The sequence below is a fragment of the Lemur catta genome, chromosome 3 (genome assembly GCF_020740605.2).
Source record: "Lemur catta isolate mLemCat1 chromosome 3, mLemCat1.pri, whole genome shotgun sequence".
Classification (NCBI taxonomy): Eukaryota; Metazoa; Chordata; class Mammalia; order Primates; family Lemuridae; genus Lemur; species Lemur catta.
In genome coordinates this window covers 109,811,285-109,829,031 of record NC_059130.1, presented here as the reverse complement: position 1 = coordinate 109,829,031, position 17,747 = coordinate 109,811,285, and the positions used below count along the sequence as shown (strand labels likewise).

General features: G+C 58.0%; 1 protein-coding gene across 1 annotated transcript in view; it reads right to left on the bottom strand.

The window, feature by feature from the left end:
- Window positions 1–14,279, bottom strand: part of MYOM3 (myomesin 3) — a 47,074-nt gene extending 32,795 nt beyond the window's left edge. Inside the window, exons 1-9 of the mRNA XM_045546008.1 lie at window positions 14,022–14,279; window positions 10,505–10,683; window positions 10,155–10,235; window positions 9,256–9,415; window positions 8,502–8,659; window positions 4,682–4,777; window positions 2,977–3,065; window positions 656–700; window positions 56–196 (exon numbers count right to left, since the gene is read on the bottom strand). Coding sequence (XP_045401964.1) covers window positions 56–196; window positions 656–700; window positions 2,977–3,065; window positions 4,682–4,777; window positions 8,502–8,659; window positions 9,256–9,415; window positions 10,155–10,235; window positions 10,505–10,665 — 931 coding nt within the window. The 5' untranslated portion in view covers window positions 10,666–10,683; window positions 14,022–14,279. The remainder of the gene's footprint in view (window positions 1–55; window positions 197–655; window positions 701–2,976; window positions 3,066–4,681; window positions 4,778–8,501; window positions 8,660–9,255; window positions 9,416–10,154; window positions 10,236–10,504; window positions 10,684–14,021) is intronic.
- Window positions 14,280–17,747: the final 3,468 nt, after the last annotated feature.

Below are 17,747 nucleotides of genomic sequence, written 5' to 3'. Positions count from 1 at the left end.
GAGCCGCAGAGGGGGCTGCCCCTGGAGGCCGGGGGCCAGGACGGGGGGTCCTCACCGTCTCGGAACCACTGGATGTTCTGCTCAGCGTCTAACACATCTTCGGAAAATAAGCAGGACAGGGAGAAGGGTTCCTTCTCACGGGCAAAGATTGGCTTCAGCATTGATGTGAATTCCACTTTGTGGCCAAACATCGATCCTGGAGGGGGAACAGAAATTTGGGGCAGAAGCTTTTTGAGACAGCCAGCCTGGCTGGGGGCTTGGATGGGAGTGAGGATCCCTCTGGGATGTCCCCTCTCCTCTTGGCCTTGACTGGGAGAAGGGGGTCCAGGCCTTGGAGGGTGGAGGGGAAGAGGCTTATCTAGGTGGGGACCAGAGAAGCCAGAACAGCAAATATCCGAAGGCCAGGTGCATTTGGGCTCTGCCCTTCTAACCCAGTTTTGGTCAGGAGACAGCTGGGCAGTTGCGGGCAGCTCTGGGGTACCTTGGGACCCTGCCAAGCCAGCCTGCAGTAACTGCCAGCTCAGAGACAAATCCCAAGTGGGCATCCTTTCAATGGCTGCATTCTAAAAAGGAACTGTGGGGAGGCCCAAGCCTGAGTAAGGAGTCCCCAACAGCCCCCAACCCAAAGCCCCATCCCCCACACCAGCCTACTTACGTTTAAAGATCTCGGAATCAAAGCCAGCCTCCTTCCCCAGGTAAGCTGAAAACCCAAGGCAAATGGAGTTGGAGAAGGTTCAGACCCCACATTCCTACTATATTTGGGGGACATGGGCTTTGTGTGTGGGTTCGAGTCCTGGTCTGTCAGTGGTTTCCCCAGTGGCTTTGGGAAAGTTCCTTCACCTCTCCATGCCTCAGTTCCTTCATCGGTAAAATGGGGACAGTAATTCCCACCTGGTGATGGTGGGGTTATGAATGAATTAGGTCACATAAATAAAGCCCCCGGCCAGATCCTGACACACAGTAGGTGCTCAATAAATGCTGGTTTCCTTCTATCCAAACTTGCTGCCAGGATCATGCACTGTCTTCACAGAGGTCGAGCCTGGTGAGAGACTCTGGATTTCTGGTGGGTGGGGGAGAGTGGAGGGGGAGGGGCAGCACTGAGAGAGCAGCCTGGTGGTGGAGGAGGGTGAAATCCAAGGTCACATTGACACAGGTCACCTGAGAATAGGAATAGCTGTCACTCACAAAGTGCTTACCACGTGTTACACATGGACTCATTTAATCCTCATAGCAGCCCTGTCTGTTGGTACCATTATTACCTTCTCATACAGGTGGGGAAACTGAGGCAGAGTCACCCAACTAATATCCCGGCAGTCTGAAGCCATGACGCTACAGTGGTCCCTGGGAAGGCCCTTCCTGAGTGACGTCCAGAGAGGGGCAGGAGGCTGCCCAAGGTCACACAGAGAGTAAGTGGAAGACTCAGGATTAGAACTCAGGGCTCCTGCCTCCCAGCCCAGGGCCTTCCGCCAAGACCACCGGTGTCGCTATGGAAGCAAGAGCAGAGATGGTAGTGGTGGTGGTGGCAGTGAGTGGATGCTCTCAGCAGAAAGTTGCTGGAATCCAGGAGCCAAGAACAAGCCCAATGGGGCCTGGAGTTGCTGGGCTGGTGGAGGGAGAGACAGGGGTCTGGATGGAGTGGTGGGAAGGATGGGGGGATGGAGGGAGGCAGGGCTCTGATGCTTGACCTTGGGCTTGACTCTACAGCCTATGGGGACAGCTCAGATTTCCACACAGAGAGCTTGGCCTGGCAGTGGGGACAGCTGCCTCCTGAGAGCTATTTGGGGAACAGGGCAGAGGGTGAAGAGGGCTGTGCGGGGCAGTTTAACGGGGTCTGATGAGAGGCAGGGAGGGTGGGCTGGGCTCCACCTGTCTGCAGCCCAGGACAGGGGCCTGGGCGTGTGTGCTAGTGAGAGAATCTGATGGGGGGAGGCCTCCCCTCTCCCAGGAGCCTATCACATGCATCATCTGATCAATGTGAGCATGTGACAGAGGTGGTAGGGGTCCCCCCTTCACAGATGAGGAAGCGGAGGCTCGGAGAAGTGAAGTGGCTTCCCAGGTTTGCACAGTCAGTCAGCGGCAGAGCTGGGGTGTGAACTTGGGTCTGGCTGACTCGACAGTGTCTCTTCTGCTTAATGCTGTGATTTCAAATGCCCCCAGGGTAATCTCCAGGAGGCGCCTAAGCCCAACTGGGAAATACAGCATTAGAACCCAACTGGGCCAGTGGGGGTCAAGTGGGGAGTTGGTGGGGCTTGGCCTTTGCCCCTGAGGACCCCACAGCAGGGTTGGCAGGGCCAGACTATCCTCCCAGAGACTCTGAGCTGGATCCAGACCTAAGTCCAACCTGGAGGGACAAGCATGCTCTTTGGCATGGCAGGCAGGTAGAGTTGCCTTGAATAGTTGTATAGGTTGTGCACTGCACAAAGTTGTCCTCTGACACGGTAAGTGGAGGCTGAAATCCAGTTTGTTTTCCACTTGCCAAACCATGCGCCTGGGCTGCTCTTGGCTGGAGGAAGGGGGCTCCTTTTTCTAATTCATCCACCCAGTTCACACTGAGGTGCCATCCATGCAGAGCTGAGTTCAGTCCCAGCCCTGTCACCAGCTAACTCAGGACAGAATCAGGTACTATTAAGTGTGCTTGGCATGTAATGAGAGCTCAGAGAAGGTCAGTTCCCTTCCCCTCTCTTCCTAATTGCTCTTGGCACCCATCCGCCAGGGGCAAGATGATCCTGCCTCACCCGTGCCGTACACCGTCCGCCCACAGAGCTGGCGCTGCTGCCCAGGCCAGGCTGCGGGAGGAGAGTCTCACTTGCTCCGAGGGTCCCCAGGGAAGGGGGAGTCTCCGTGGCTACTCCTGTCAGCAACGTCAGGCTAAACACCTGTGTTAGGGGTCCTTCCTCGGGTCTGACACAGACCCACATCCTCATCTGCTCCACGTGGCTTTGCTATGGCCCAGCCTGCTGGGGATGGGGGACTTACTGCGGACGAGGACTTTGGCATAGGAGGAGGCCTGGCCGTAGGCGTTCTTCACCATCACGGTGTAGGTGGCGGAGTCCTCCATGGTACATCTGAGGAGGAGAGAGGGAGAAGTTGCCCCCCAAGACTGCTGGGCTCCATGGGAAACGCAAGTCCCTATCTGTGGGTGGGAAAGGCTGGGGTTAAAGGAAAGCCTCGTGGTGCGATGGGGACACTTTGGGCGCCATCTCAGAGAGGCTGTGTGTCTTTGGGCTGGCCACTGCCCCTCTCCATGCTTTGGTGTCCTCTGAAAAACTGGGGACATAACACCACCTAACCCACCACCTGCTTTGAAAACATGATGTGCCACATTGCATTGCAACTCTGGAGGATCAGAGAGGTTAAGTAACTTGCCCAGAGTCACACAGTGACTGGAATTCAAACCAGAGTCCTGGAGCAGGAGCCTCCTCCTTTCACATAGAGCGGCAGGCAGACTTGGCCAAGGCAGACTGCCAATCTGTGCAGAACTGGGCCAGATGCCCACGTGTTCCCCGTCCAGGCCTGGGTCTCACCACCAGCCAGGCCAAACCTGTCATGTTCCCAGTGGAAGCTTGGGCCAGCTCCACCCCAGGGGCACCTTGGCGACAGAGAGTAGGTGGTAGCATGTGGCACATCTAGCCCCACCAGCAAGCACAGAGGCCCCTTGGTACCTGCTCTTTCACCTGGTCGCTCAGGGCGTGAATCCCTCTTGCTTCAAGTGCCAGTCTCGCCTGGCCCTCGAGGCTCCCTGCCCTGCACACCTTCCCTGACTGTGCAGCCCACGGGCACCTCCCTACTGTAGCTCTGCAAGCTCAGGCATTTACATCCACGTCGCCCCGCTTTGCTGCTGGAGGGTGGGAGCAACGTCCCGTTCATCTTGGTGTCTTTGAAGCCCCAGTTGGTTGAGGCGGAGGGTTTGGTGTTTGGAAAACAACCCGGATGTAGAGAACTGGCTCAAACCCGGGCCCTGCCGTGTGCTAGCTGTGCAAGACCCTCAGCTTTCTGAGCCTGTCTCCTCACCATAACGTGGTGACACTTCCCTGCGAGCATGGTGGTGAGGACTACTGATCGCGTGTGTAAAGCACCGAGCACGGGGCTTGGACTTGGGAGGGACTCCACATGTGGCAGCTCACACGAATCCTATGTACTTTTGGGGGGATTATACTTTTAAATTCCCATAGAGCCTCCCTCCTGGCAGCCCGCCTCTTCCTTCCAAATCATGCTTAAGAGTCACCATCTCCTGAAAGGCCCAAGTCTCTCCCCTCTAACTGCCTCCCCTAGCGCGCTCGTGCGTGTGTGTGTGCGTGTGTGTGTGTGCGTGTGTGTGTGCGTGTGTGTATGTGTGTGTATGCACTTGTGCATATGTGCGTTTTCTGTCCCCTAGCAAGAGCTTTCCCAGCTCAGCATTCAGTCCTGTTAGTCTCAGAGTGTATTCCAGGGCACAGGGATCGCGTAGGGCAAGTGAGTGATAAATACTGATTCCTGGGCCCCACTCCAGACAACTCAATCTGAATCCCTGGAGGTGGAGGAGGATCCGTCCCCGGAATCAGTGTTTTAACCAGCACCCCAGGTACTTCTGAAGGTGAGGCGAGCTGAGGACACAGCTCCCAGGACGGGCTTGGGATCCCGTTCCGGCCTTGGTGGTGGTGGAGTCTGGGGGTCGTAGGTCCCTCCGGGTTCATAGTCTCACCTCCTAATCTCCAGGGTCAGCAGCCCATAGTTGTTGGTGACTCGGTACTTTCCGGCGGGAAAGAGGCGAGGATCAATTCGCACGTCATTTTTGTACCTGCGGAGACAGAGCGGTCGGCGGCAGGCAGAGTGGTTCTAAGTGGGAGGGGTTGGGAGCCCCTCAGCCCTGGACTCCGAGCTCAGTTGTGTGTGTTGCTCACTTGCCTACGTGACACAGGGTGGCACTGTCACTGAACCAAACCTCATGTGTCCTCCCCGTGGAACGGGAGTGTGATAGCCCCAGGGCTGCTGTGACAATTAAATGGGCAAAGGCACCTGCAGTCTTTCCCCAGCACCCCCCCGCACTGCAGATGCTCCAGGGTTCGTTCCCTTTCTAGGGGCAGAGAAGAGGGACTCCATAATTAGGGCAGCAGCCCCCACCCTGGAAGGGCCCCCCCCAGGGGTACCCCAGACCCCAGGTTTTTCCTCCTCTCTGAGGGAGTTTGCCAGGGATGGCCCCCCCAGTCCCTGCCTGCCTTGCCAACCCCTCGTGATGGCTGTTCTTTAATTTTGGCTCTTGTTACAATCACCTGAAGAGCTTTAAAAAATCTCCGTGCCCAGTTGTTGAACATAAGCCTTGAGGAATCTACTAATTGTTCTCCAATAGCCATTCTCGCGGGGAATAGAACTTTCCCCTGGGCCACCCAATCTGTGACCTGTTCCCTTGCCTCTCTTTCCGCTAGGTGCAGCCATATGAGTTAGGATTGTCAACAGCAAGTGAGGACAAGTGTCACGTGGCTGCTCCCGACAGCAGCCTTTGCCCCTTTCATGTCATCTTTCCCCCTGTCCTGCGGCAGGACTGCGGCTGTGATGGCTGCTATGTCACACCCCAAGCCCAGGGCCATCCCCTCTGTGGTGACCTGGAGGAATCGGAGTCCCTGCCCACTCTGGGGAGCACAGTTGCCACAGTGACCTTATGCTGACATTAGGTGGAAGGAAAATAAGCTTCTGTCTTATCTAAGCCGCTAAAAAAAACCCAAACAAAACTCCATGCCCAGGCTGCATCCCAGACCAAATCAGAATTTTTGGGGAGGGACTCTGGTGACTACCAAGGGTGGCCAAGCATGTCACCCTGCCCTGGGTGCAGCCCTTGTTTTCTGGGGTCTCGTTTTCCCTGCTGTGTGGACTAAATGGGGGTGGCCTGGGGATCTGGAGGCCTAAGGCGTCGGGGCTGGGGAGTATCAGTGACAGTTAGGAGGCCTGGGTCCTTGGCGCAGCTTGCTGTGTGACCTTGGGCAGCTCAGTCTCCCTCTCTGGGCCTCTGTGTCCCCAAGGCTGCGCCCCAGTGGTGGTGGCTGAGGTTGAAGAGGAGGCCTTGCCGAGAGAGGGTGCCCCAGCCTCAGTATGCTGCCATCCGTGGACCTGGCCCCCAACGCCCTGTTTGTCTCCATGGCAACCAAACAGAGCCCCACCCATGTCCCGCCACGCAGCCCTCAGCTGGGCCCTCTTCTCTCCCGTGGGGAGGGAGGGCCGTGCCTACCTTTCCAGCTGTCCCGGGTCTGGAAGCCAGGGGCAGACCCCGACCCACACCTGTCGGGAACATTCCAGACATCTCAGCCTGGCCAACTCTGCTTCTCCTGGGAAAAGTAGCTGCTGCTGCTCTGGCATGGCCTGGACAGCCGGAGACCTCAACCCTTACCCCGTCCTGTCTCTGGGCCTCAGTCTCCCGCCCGCAGTCAGTGCGGTAAGACTGTGTGTTTGAGTCTTCTCAGTGCCTCGGCATTCAGGAAGTGCTCAATAATTGCTGAGCGCATAGACTCCCCTGACAAGCCAGGTGAGCCCGGATCTTCCTCCCAACCTGGGGCTGGGTCTCCACCGGTGGCTGGACAGGACAGGTCCATCCTGGGACAACGTGTGGCCCTGCCCCAGGGGACTGATGAGGGAAAACCAGACCCCCAAAGCCAGGAGCACCGGGGCCACCGAGTCACTGGGGCTGGAGGTGGGCCTGGCCTTGGCTCCCACCGCGTGTCAGGAATGCTCAGCTCCCTGTTGTGGCAACCTTGTTGGCAGGGGTGGAAACAAGTCCCCTCCCGAGGCTTCCAAGAATGCCTTACACGTGGGCCTCCGTGCCAGGGCCGGGCAGGGCTTGGCTGTGGGGCCAGGACAGCTGAGGTGCTGGCCTCCCCTCAGCCCAGCCGGGTGCTGGCAGCATCCTCTTGCTGGGACCAGCAACTTGTACCCAGGGACTGCCTCGGTCCCCGCAGAGTCCCAGCGCCCAGCAAGATGCCTGCCGTACTTTTGTGAATAAATGCCCCCGTGCCAGCTCCCTCAAGACACCTCTCTGATTGCTCCTGGCCTGAGTACTTTCTGTTTCTCTGCCTTCTGAAGCATTATGGTGCTTTAAGGAAAACAATAGCTAGAGTGATCACTTTCCTACTCTCTAGGCCAGTTGGAAGAGTTGCGGGCTTGAGGCAGGAGACCTGAGTTTAAATCCTGCTTCACACTGGCTGTGTGACCTTAGGTAAGTCACACTACCTTTCTGAGCCTTGATAGCCCAACCTGTGCAATGGCGGAAATAAATAGTCCCTGCCTCATGGGTGGCTTTGACGCTCAAATGAAAGCGAGGTGCTGGGTGGGCGGAAAGGGGGCTCGCGTATAAGATACTGCTGTTTCCGCTTGTGTCCTCGGCTATGCGTTCTTGTCTGTCAGCCCATGGTCTGTTTACCCTCAAGGCCTGGCCCGAACACCACCTCTTCTGAGCAGCCCTCCTGGGTCCTTCAGGCCAAGGCAGCCATTTCCTCCTCTTTGCCCCCATTTTTTGATCTTAAACATCTCCCATAAATGCACGTCTCTGTGTGCTGATGTTTCCCTTCTGGACTGAGAGTTCCTTGAGGTGAGATTGTGTCTGGCTCATCTCTGCACCCAGCGTCCCAGTCAGGTCCTGGGACAGACGACGCTCTCGGAAAATATTTGTTGAAACCCCTTCCTCATCCCTCAAGGTGCCTAGACCCGGGCAGTGGAGGGGGGAAGTCAGTAAACAGTGACTTAGCTGTGGGAGTGACACGCCTGCCTCCTCCCGTGGTAAAACTGAGACCTGGGGCGTGGCTAGGCCTGTGCGGGGGTGGGGTGGGGTGGGGGTCCTCGCCTCCCCTCCCCTCCCCCAGCAAGCCCCCCCTCCAGGGCTCTGCTGTGGCTTTGCTCCCAGGAAGGGCATCTCCTGTTTTCCCAGCCCTTTCCAAGTTCTGAGGGCTCCATGTTGTGGCATTAAATCCTCACCACATGCAAGCTGGACAGGGGTCTCCAACCCATTCTACAGAACAGGAAACTGAGGCAGGACCAGAAAGGTTAAGAGACATGGCTGAGACCTCACACTGAGTTAGTAGAGGGAGGGAAAGCCAGGCCTGAGCACCAGGATCCTGCCCCAGGCCCGAGCTCCTTCTTGCTGCAGGCCCTGCCCTCCCCACCTCCCCTCCTGCTCCTGGCCCCTGCCCTGCCTCCCACCATCATCCTGCAGCCCTGGAGATGCCCCGCTGGGAGCAGCTGCCTTCTCATGCTGGCCACAGTCTTACTTTTATGAGGGCTGGCTCCTCAGGGGGCCCAGACTTTCGGCCCCAGGCTGGCTGGCAGGCGGCTAAGAATAACCCCGGCCAGGCTGAGTCTCCGCAGCTGCTGCCCTATTTGAGGGGTGGGCAGAGCTCGGGGCCTGTGGGGCTGCGGCTTTGCTAAGGCAGCAAGAACTCCCGGCACAGGTGCTGGGCTGTACGGAACTTGCACTTGCGTGACCCCGGAGGCCCCGAGCACGGAGGCAGGGCGAGGACCCCCCTCCCACCCCAGCAGCTTACCAGGTGACCTGGGGTGGCGGCGAGGCGTGGACGGTGCAGGTGAGCAGGACGCTGGCGTGCTCCCAGACGGCGTGGGAGCGGAGCGGGATCCAGAACCAGGGCCCCCGGCCGGAGCACAGCTCTCGCAGCTCCTTGGCCTCCCGGACCTTCTCCTCCATCTGGAGGCGGGAGGGCGTGTGACTCCCGTGGGCCGGGGACCCCTCTCCTCCCACTGTGCCATCACCTTCCCCGGACGCCCAGACTCTGGAGGCAGAGTCCTCGTCGGCACCAGCTGAGGCAGGTGGCCCAGCGGGGAGGACGTGGGCTTTGGAGCCAGCTGGCCTGGGATCAAGGCCCGACCCTTCTACTTTCCAGCTGTGGGACCACAGGCAGGTCCTCAGTGTCCTTATCTGTGAAATGGGGATGGTGATAATATCTCCCCACCCTCTGTGGGGTTGTAGTCAGTGTGTGCACTGAGAAAGCCCACAGAAGTGTGATCCGAGGAGGGGTGCGGAGAGTGGCTCAGACCTCAGGCCTGTGCCAGGGCTGGTGTTTCCTGAGGCTCTTCTGCGCCCGCAGCACTGGCAAAGCCACCTTACACACCCAGTCTCACTAGAGTCCCGCCTCAGCACCGAGAGTGCCACAGGTGAGAGCACTGAGGCTCAGGAAGGGTGACTCACTCGCCCCTGGTCGCACAGCTGGCAGGTGGGGGCACAGGTTCAGACCCAGGGCCCAGCCTCTGTCCCAGGCCCGGGGGCTCCCAGGGCCCCCTCACCCGCCACCTCAGCGCCTTCCGGTCACGCCTGTGGCGCAGCAGCCGGTGTGTCCGCAGGCAGGCGATCTCCGTCCTCTCCCAGTCGTTGCCGAAGCCCACCCGCTTCTGCCCACGCTCCTCCAGCTCCACGGTGGCCGTCTGGCGCCTCAGCTGGGCTTCCCTGCGGGGACAGAGGCCACCGGCGCTCAGGCAGGGCCTGAAGGGCCTGGGCCCTCCTGGCTGGTTCTGTCCCCATGCCCAGCAGTACCAATTGCATGTGAAGCCTTTTGGGGACAAGTGTGACTTTGTACCCTCTCTTGCCTCCAAAACACCCTGAAAGGGCCCTGCTTACAGTCGGTGCTTAATAAACACTTGACCATTGTTACAGTTTGTGAGGCTCTTTCTAGAACCTTTGTGCATCTTGTTTTCACCTTAGCCGAGTGGGCGGCATTGGTCTCCCTGTTCCGCAGGGCAGGGACCGAGCCTCACTGCCTGGGTTCCCACTGGCCAGGACAGCCACCCAGCCCAGGGCCCTGCCCAACCCGGACGCTGCGTCTCGACGCTGTCACATTCAGGGGCCTTCCCAGTCTCCAGGCTCGTGTGTGAAACCGGGGCTGGTTCACTTGCTCCTTCCCTCCCATGCCCAGCCCCTCCCCGACCACCTGAAGCTCGTGGGTGAAGTGGGCCCCGCACCCTCTCCCTTGGGGACAGTCCCTCAGTGCTGTGGGGACCCTCTGGAGGGCGGGGTGTGGGCTTTGTGGGCACAGCCCACGGCCTGCACTCCTGTCTAGAGCCCTATTCTAGTGTGTAATTTGGGGCCGGTTCTCTAAGCTCAGGGTGGGATCCCAGCAGGGACGCAGGGGACTGGACGGGATGGCCCCTCCTCAGCCAGGGCTCCCCAGGAAGGTCACCGGACTTACCAAGACAACTCGGAGGAGGCCGTCAGAGCCAGGGCAGCTGCAAGGGCATAGTCCGCGGCGCTGAACTGGTAGTCTTCCTCACTGCTCCGGGAGGAAGGCAGTTAACCGCTCCTGCAGGGTGGGCTGGCATCTGGCCGGGGGCTCCCTGAGCTGAGGGCTGCACCCACCCCCCTCAGCCTCAGGGCGCCAGCGGGCAGGGCTGTGTCCCCCGCCCCAGACAGGGGTCTCAGAAGGCAGAGCTGTACCTCTTCCCTCAGATTAGAGCCCCCAGTGGGCAGGACTGTGTCCCCCCTCAGACTGGGGACCCTGGGGGCAGGGCAGTGGCTGGCTGGGGACCTCGGTGCTCCCACCTGCTGCGGAAGGTCCGCCTCCGCACCGAGGAGCCCATGTGCAGGCTGTGCTGCCGCTGCTCCTTCTGCTCCTCCTCGTGCCGGTGCTCTAGCCTGTGGACCTGCACGGCCTGGCGGGGCTGGGGGTCCCCCACGCTTTGGGGGTTATGGGGCAGAGTCATGGCTACGAGAGCAACAACCTGTGAAGGCCAAGGTCCATCGTCATTCCGGCAGGTGTCTGCCCATCCCTTCCCGCACAGTCCTCCCGACCTCTCTGGGACGTTGGTGGGGTGTGGGGTTCTCTCTTGAGTGGGCAGACAGGGAAGGCGAGGGACCTGCCCAGGGTGACAGAGGCAGGCTTCGGCTCTGAGCCTGGCTTCTCCCCCACCCCACGTGCCCCCAGCTGAGTGAGCAGAGCCCCACATAGGGGAGCAGGCCCCTGGCTCCCCGCTGCAGCCCTGCCCTCAGCTTGCTGCGCGATCTGGGGTGAGCCTTTCCCTCTCTGGGCCTCGGCTTCCCAGACAGTGAGTGGTTGAAACTGTGACATCCATGGCTGTATCTACGGCTCAGAATGGGCAGGTGTCCTCACTGTCCCTGCATAGGCCACACTCAGTCCTGGCTCTGAGCCTTTGGGTGTGCTGATTCCTCGCCTGGAGCACACTCCCCTCTCCCAGGACTGCTTAATTCTAGTGATGCTTCCAAGGCCAAGCTGAGAATGCTCTAGCTGGCACAGTGGTTCCGCGTGGAGTCCAGCTCCGCACTCCAGCTTACGAGCGTGTGACCTTGGGTAAGACTCTATGACTTGGTTTCCTCATCTGTAAAATGGGTCTACCGACCTCCCAGAGTGTCGTAAAGGTTAGATAGTGCCTGACACTTAGTAAGCACTACATAGGTGTCAGAAGGTAGCTTTATTTTTCTAAGAAGCCCTGCTGAAAAACTGCAGGTCATCTAGAACTTTCCCTTCTCTAGCCCTTTTTGGACTTTTAATCTGTTCTGCACACTTTAGCTCTGATTCAGAAAATGCCTCCTCTCGCTATTTAGTTATTTTGTAACTGTGCATCTTAACTCTTCAACAAGATTGCAAGCAAATTAAAAGTAACAACAGTGAGCGCTGCCTGTGTGCCAGGCCCCATGTTAGGAGTCTCACATGCATTGTCCCCAGTCCCTGCAATAACCCAAATGACAATAGCACCATTATTACCCCATTTTACTGATGAGGGGGAAGCACTTGCCCAAGGTCACCCAGCTACTTGGTGCTGGGGCCATGACTGGTGGCCAGGTCTGTCTGACTCCTGGACCTCCTGACCTCTATGTCACATGTCTATTCAAGCCCAGGCCTTGGCTGAGGCTGGGGACACAGTGGACCACAGGCCAGATCCTCCTCTGTATTCCTGAGGCTCAGGCCTAGGCCCCAGATGGTGCTCAGCAAGCTTGGATCAAATCCATCTGGAGGAGGCTCCAGGATCAGGGAGCCAATCCATGGGTACGGAGAGGCACGTGAGGTGGTTTTGGGTTTTTGCACTAAGTTCTTTCTCAGATCTGGGCTCAGTGTCTCTGCTGGGTCTCTGGGGGCGCATCTGATGCTAAAGCCCTAGGACCCTTGGCTGAATCCCTGGAGTGGCTGTCACACCTCCTCCAGGTGGTGATCCTGGTTGGCAGGTCTCTGACCTGGGAGGGTCCCTGCCCAGATGCGGGAGAGAAACAAAAGAGAGACCACTGCCACAGCCCTCTCCTGTCTGCTCCACCCCGCCCCCACCACTCTGGAGGGGCCTGCTGCAGGTGGCAAAGAGTGTATGTGTGTGTGTGTGTGTGTGTGCACATGCATGTGTGTGTCTGCAGAGTGTCTTCTGACCTGGGTGTGAATGCAGCACCCGAGTGGCCATTTCTCTAAGTCCGTGATGTAGGAGCTGAGGCCACTGGCCCATCAGAGGTCCCCTGGCCTGGAAGGGACTGCTGGGGGGTGTTGCGAGGCTCAGGCTGCTGGGGGCCAGTCTCATGGGCATTTACTCTTTCTAGTTCCTGAAAGTTTGCTGCCTTTGTGTGTCTGCAGTTGTGGGCACCAGGAAAGGATTACTGCAGTGTTAGCCGGGACCAAGGGCTTCCCCTAAAGCTCCCTGGTCTCCTGCCGACAATCCCAGCTGCATGTAATGGGACAGTCATCCCCTTGAGCTTCCTACATGGCCCCTCCCAATGGAAGGTCTCTCTGCACCCAGAGAAGTGGCCAGCCCTGCTCAGCCGGCCCTTTCCCTCTCGCAGCCCAGGAGGACAGCGGCCGGGTACACCCTGGGTGGAGCCAGGCTCCCCCATCCCCCTAGTTTTCCTGGGACACTGTGGCCCTGGCCCCAGCAGCCGGGGGTTAACATTCCCTGGCACCAGCTGCTGGCTCCCTTCCCCTGGATGCTCTGTCCCTGATTGGCACGGTGGCCAGGGCTGGCACGTATCACTCACCTCAGGGCCTCCAGCAACCAGACCCCTGGCTTTAGCGGGTGAGCCAACAATTCTTTTTAAAGCACTGACTGATGCGCAGGATTTAGCAGGGACAAGTTTGCAGCCTCCCCTGCCCTTTCCCCATGGGACCAGGGTGCCCTCTTCCCGGAACACTCTGTGTGCCTGCCGGGGAGGCGTCAGTGGGGTGTGGGCCCGGAGGGGAAACCGCCACCTTGGCCTCTTCCTGGGGGAACAAGAGCCTGGGCCAGTGGTCCCACCTCATCCTGTCCCAACTCCTCCCCTTTCTACCCAAGCCTCAATCTGCTCCGACAGGCTTCCCTAGGGGGCCTCTCCCTGTCCCCGTCCCGGGGAGGGGAAGAGAAAGGCTGGAGGTTGAGTGACTCGGCCAGAGATCCCTGCGGGAACTGATGGCACAGGAGCTGCGTTGGGTGGTCTGTACGGGCTCGGATGCGTCTTAGCCCGGTGGCCCCACCAGCTTCCGAGAGGCCGAGTTCCGAGGCGGCCGCTGGCGAGTGACGCCTTTCCCTCTGGGGCTGGGTTTCCTGCCAGTCCACCCGGGCGCCGGATGAGATTCCTTCCAGCCCTAAGACTTGGGATCTGAGGGCTTGCTTTCGCTCCCTGCCTGCGGGGTAGGCCAAGCAGAGCTCAGCCAGCGCTGCTCTAGTCTGGGGGACTTGCCAGCTCACCCCAGTCCCTGCCGGTTCCTGCTCTGTCGCAGGAAAGACTCCAGTTCCTCGAGCGGACCCCATTGTGTGTGTGTGTGTGTAGCTTTCGACATCACAGAAAACTCAGCTCTTGGGAGACCCAGGGCCACACAAAACAGTGGGATGGGGCAGGGGTTTCTGGGATCCCCTCACCACTTTTTGACTTGGGGTGCTGCCTAAGCACAAATCTCTCAGGCCCCTTTCCCAACACACACACACACACACACACACACACACACACGCACGCACACACACACACACACACACGCACGCACGCACACGCACGCACGCGCACACACACACGTAGGAATCACTGCCCAGTGGAAAGCTGAGGTCTCACTGTCTAAAGGTCTATCTGCCCACCCCCGTCCCTGGAGGTGACTCACAGAAGCAGCTTGTCCACTTAGGAGTCTCTGGGGAGAAGATTCCAGAGGGCGAGAGGGTCCTTGGTCTCTTCCTGGCCTTGGCTCAGTGAGGACTGGGAGAAGAATGCGATCCTGGAGCCTGCAGTGTCTTAAATATAGCAGCGCTGTGACAGTACGATGACAATGGATGGGAACTATGGCGTGGGGTGGGGAGGAGGGACTGCTCGGTCCTGCCAGCGCTGGACGGCAGCAACAGGTGGAGCTGTCCCCCCACCCCACCCCCACACACCGCTCCTCCTCTCAGCAATGCTTTCAGCCCGACTCTGGCCCCTGTCACAGTGGAAAGGAGGTGATGGCTCAGGGCTGTCGCGTGGGAGGCAGAGCCGGTGTAGCTTTCCCAGCTGTCGGAGTTCTGATCGGAATTCTCGCTGGCTGGGTGGGTGCCCTGTGGAAAGCACTCAGCTTCTCTGATCTGCTTCCCCTTCTGAAAAATGGAGATGGTGAGCCTGGGGACCCAGATTTCGTGGACACGGTGGAAAGAATGTGACATAAAAATAAGTCTTCAGTGCTCCTACGTTATCACACGGGAACGAGTGGCTGCTGGTGTCTGTACCACCCCGGCGGTTGGTGACATGGCCCACACCCTGCCCTCCGTCACGTGTGTTTGGGGGGCGAGGAGCTGGGAGCCACCTACTGCTTCACTGTCCAAAGTCCTCAGGCTGCCAGAGTGGCCACTGCGGGTCCCTCTTCCCACCCTTCACGCTGACCCCACCTCCCCCAGTCTCAATTCCTTCCCCCTCACGTTCACTCGCACCCACACGTGTCAGGCCCAGTGGGCACCGAGGATGCGGAAGGAGGCCCTAATCTAGAGGGGACAGTGGGCAGCCATGACGGTACACCTGGCCGAGTCTCAGGACGGGCCAGCTTGGGGAAGGCTGTACCAGAGAGCACAGCCTAGCGAGCACAGCTTCCCTTCCTGGCCTCTTCCTGGGCTACAGTAGGCCACCAACCCTGTGCCTGTCACTCTTCCTAGTGCCTCGGGGACTACTCCCTGGGAGAGAGAGAGCACGGGCACACATGCTAGAGAGCTCTTCCGCCAAGACCTTCACCTCCTGCCCTATTTGCAACCCCTCTCTAAGTCCTCCTGCTTCTCTCCCTTCCTCCCACCCACAGTGTTAATAGCATCTTTTAGGGGAGGGCATTTGGCATTTCTATGTCATCTTTTATCGACCCAACCTAAGAAGAGCTTTTAAGACTTATATTCATACACTGGCTGTGAGGGGTGAAGGTGCATCTGTACGTACAGCAAAGAGGGATTTGAGCTTCCAATCCCGCAGGACGCAGCCATTGAGACAGGTGTGCTGGCCCCTCCCTGCAAGGCAGGGAGCACCCGCGAGGACAGGTGACCTGGGCTCCCAATCTGGCCCCACTGCTTATGAGCTGTATGGCCTCGGGCAAGTCACGTAACCATTCTGGTTTCACTATTTGTACAGTGAGAAACAATAACGCCTGCTTTGCAGTCTGATCAAAAAGATTCAGTTGAGAAATGTGAAGCCTCCGGCACAGTCCCTGGCATCCCGCTCGATGTTTGCCAAATGCAGCTCTACCAATAATCCCACAACTCTAGGAAGACTGATACTTTCTCTCACCCCAGCCTTCTGGGGGTGAGATTCCCATGTATCCCCTAGCTGATCGATGGGCTCACTCAACACTGGGGCCCTTGTAAATACCCCCAGGTCATGTGGCTGAGCAGAGATTAGATCTAGAGTTATACAAATCTTGGTTTAATCCAAACCTCTTGTATCTCTGCTCACTAACAGGGGGAACTTGACCTCTTTTCTGGGCCTCAGTTTCTTTACCTGTAAATTGGGGATAAGTTTCAAGACAGCAGAGAACGTGGCTGCCTGTCTAGTTCACTGTATCCCTAGCCTCAAGAACAGTGCCTGGCATACAGCTGGGTCCTCAATTTGTGTTTGTTTAAAATAAATACATGAATGACTATCTTAGTCCATTTGGGCTGCAGTAACAAAATACTTTAGGCTGGGTAATTTATAAATAACAGAAATGTATTTCTCACAATTCCGGAGGCTGAGAAGTCTAAGATTAAGGCCCCAGCAGGTTGAGTGTCTAGTGAAGGCTCACTCTCTGCTTCATAGATGGCGCCTCTCACCCAGTCCTCCCACGGCAAAAGGGGTGGAAGGGGTTAGGGTCCTGTCTTCAACCTCTTTTATAAGGGCACTAATCCCATTCTTGAGGGAGAGCCCTCATGACCTAATCACCTCCCAAAGGCCCCACGTCTTAACACTGTTGCATTAAGTTTCAACATAACTTGAAACATCAACATTCAGACCATAGCAAATACCTACCTTGTAGAACGTCTGTGAGACTCAAATGAGGTTAAATATGTAAAATGCCTGGCATAGTACCTGGCTCATATTTCCTTCTTTCTCCCCTTTCCTTCTTTTCTCTTTCATTCTCTTCCCTGGTCTTATTACCATTAAGCACAAACTAACAGTCCTTTGAACCGAGTGTCAGGTACCAACTACTCTGAAGATCACACCATTTTTCCAGGCAGCAACCAAGCTGTCCTTGAGTGATGGCTCCACCTGGTGGTCAAATGGAGAACTGTCTGGCCCCTTGCTCTCTCCTCTTTACTTCCCTCCTCCCTGCCCGCGAGACACTGCGTGTGTGGGAGTGTCTGTCCTCCCTCTGTCGCTCTCCAACTCCAGTTAATTCCAGCTACTGTTCTTCTCATGTGTGCAGGTCAAAACTGATCTCCTAACAGCGGGAAGGGAAAATTGGCCCAAGCAGCCGAGGGGTCTCGGAGCCATGTCCCAACAGCACCCACAAGGGAGGCGGGGGGCTGTCTGCACCCCTCTGGCCATGCCTGCCTCAGCTTTTTGTTTCTGTCCTACTGTCTGGAAGGCAGCGTGGAGATAGCAACAGGGCACAAGCTTTGGTGGTGACATCAGGCCATAGCTGCCTGGTCCAGGCTGACACTCAGACTTGGGAGGGACACAGAGGATCTGGCCCTCTGAGAGCCCTGGGGGAGCCGCAGTCCTGCTGGCCCCGTTCTCTGGGTGGAAACTCAGCCAACCCCTGTGTGTTCCTGGAGTTGGGGGCTTGGGAGGTCAGGGGTTTGCAGGCATCGCAGCATCCAGGGGGCATAATGGGGGGACTCTGGGGAGCTGATCTGAGGCTGTGGGTAGGGAAACTGCTGGTACAAGGGCACTGTTCCCTCCACTTGCCTCTCAAGGAATCACCAAAGGACTTTAATAAAAATGCAGACACCCCAGGAGCTATGGATTTAGCAGGCCTGGGACGGGAGCCGGGAAGCAGCATTTGAGGAATCTCCCCAGGAGATGTTCCCGACGAGCCAAGTGTAGGACACAGACTAGGGCAAGAGCCTCTCGGAGCCACGTTTTCCTCCTTTGCCAAATACCGACAATACGACCTATCTCGGAAGGAAGCTTAACCAGAGGACGAGCGATCGAGCACGTACACTGCCAAGCAACACCAGTGAATTCCACCTCCTCTTTCTTCCTGCTGTGGCTACTGCTGCTGCCACCACTCTCCGTTACACCCGGCCTTGCCCTGCCATGCCTGGTAGGCAGGTGACACCTTGGAGACTCACCTTTCACTGGCTGGGTGGGGCTGTGGAGATTCCTGGTAATAGGGTCAGCGTCTTGGACTCTCAGGAATGCCAAGGCCCCCGCCAGCTCCTGGGGAGCTCGGACACTGTGTCCT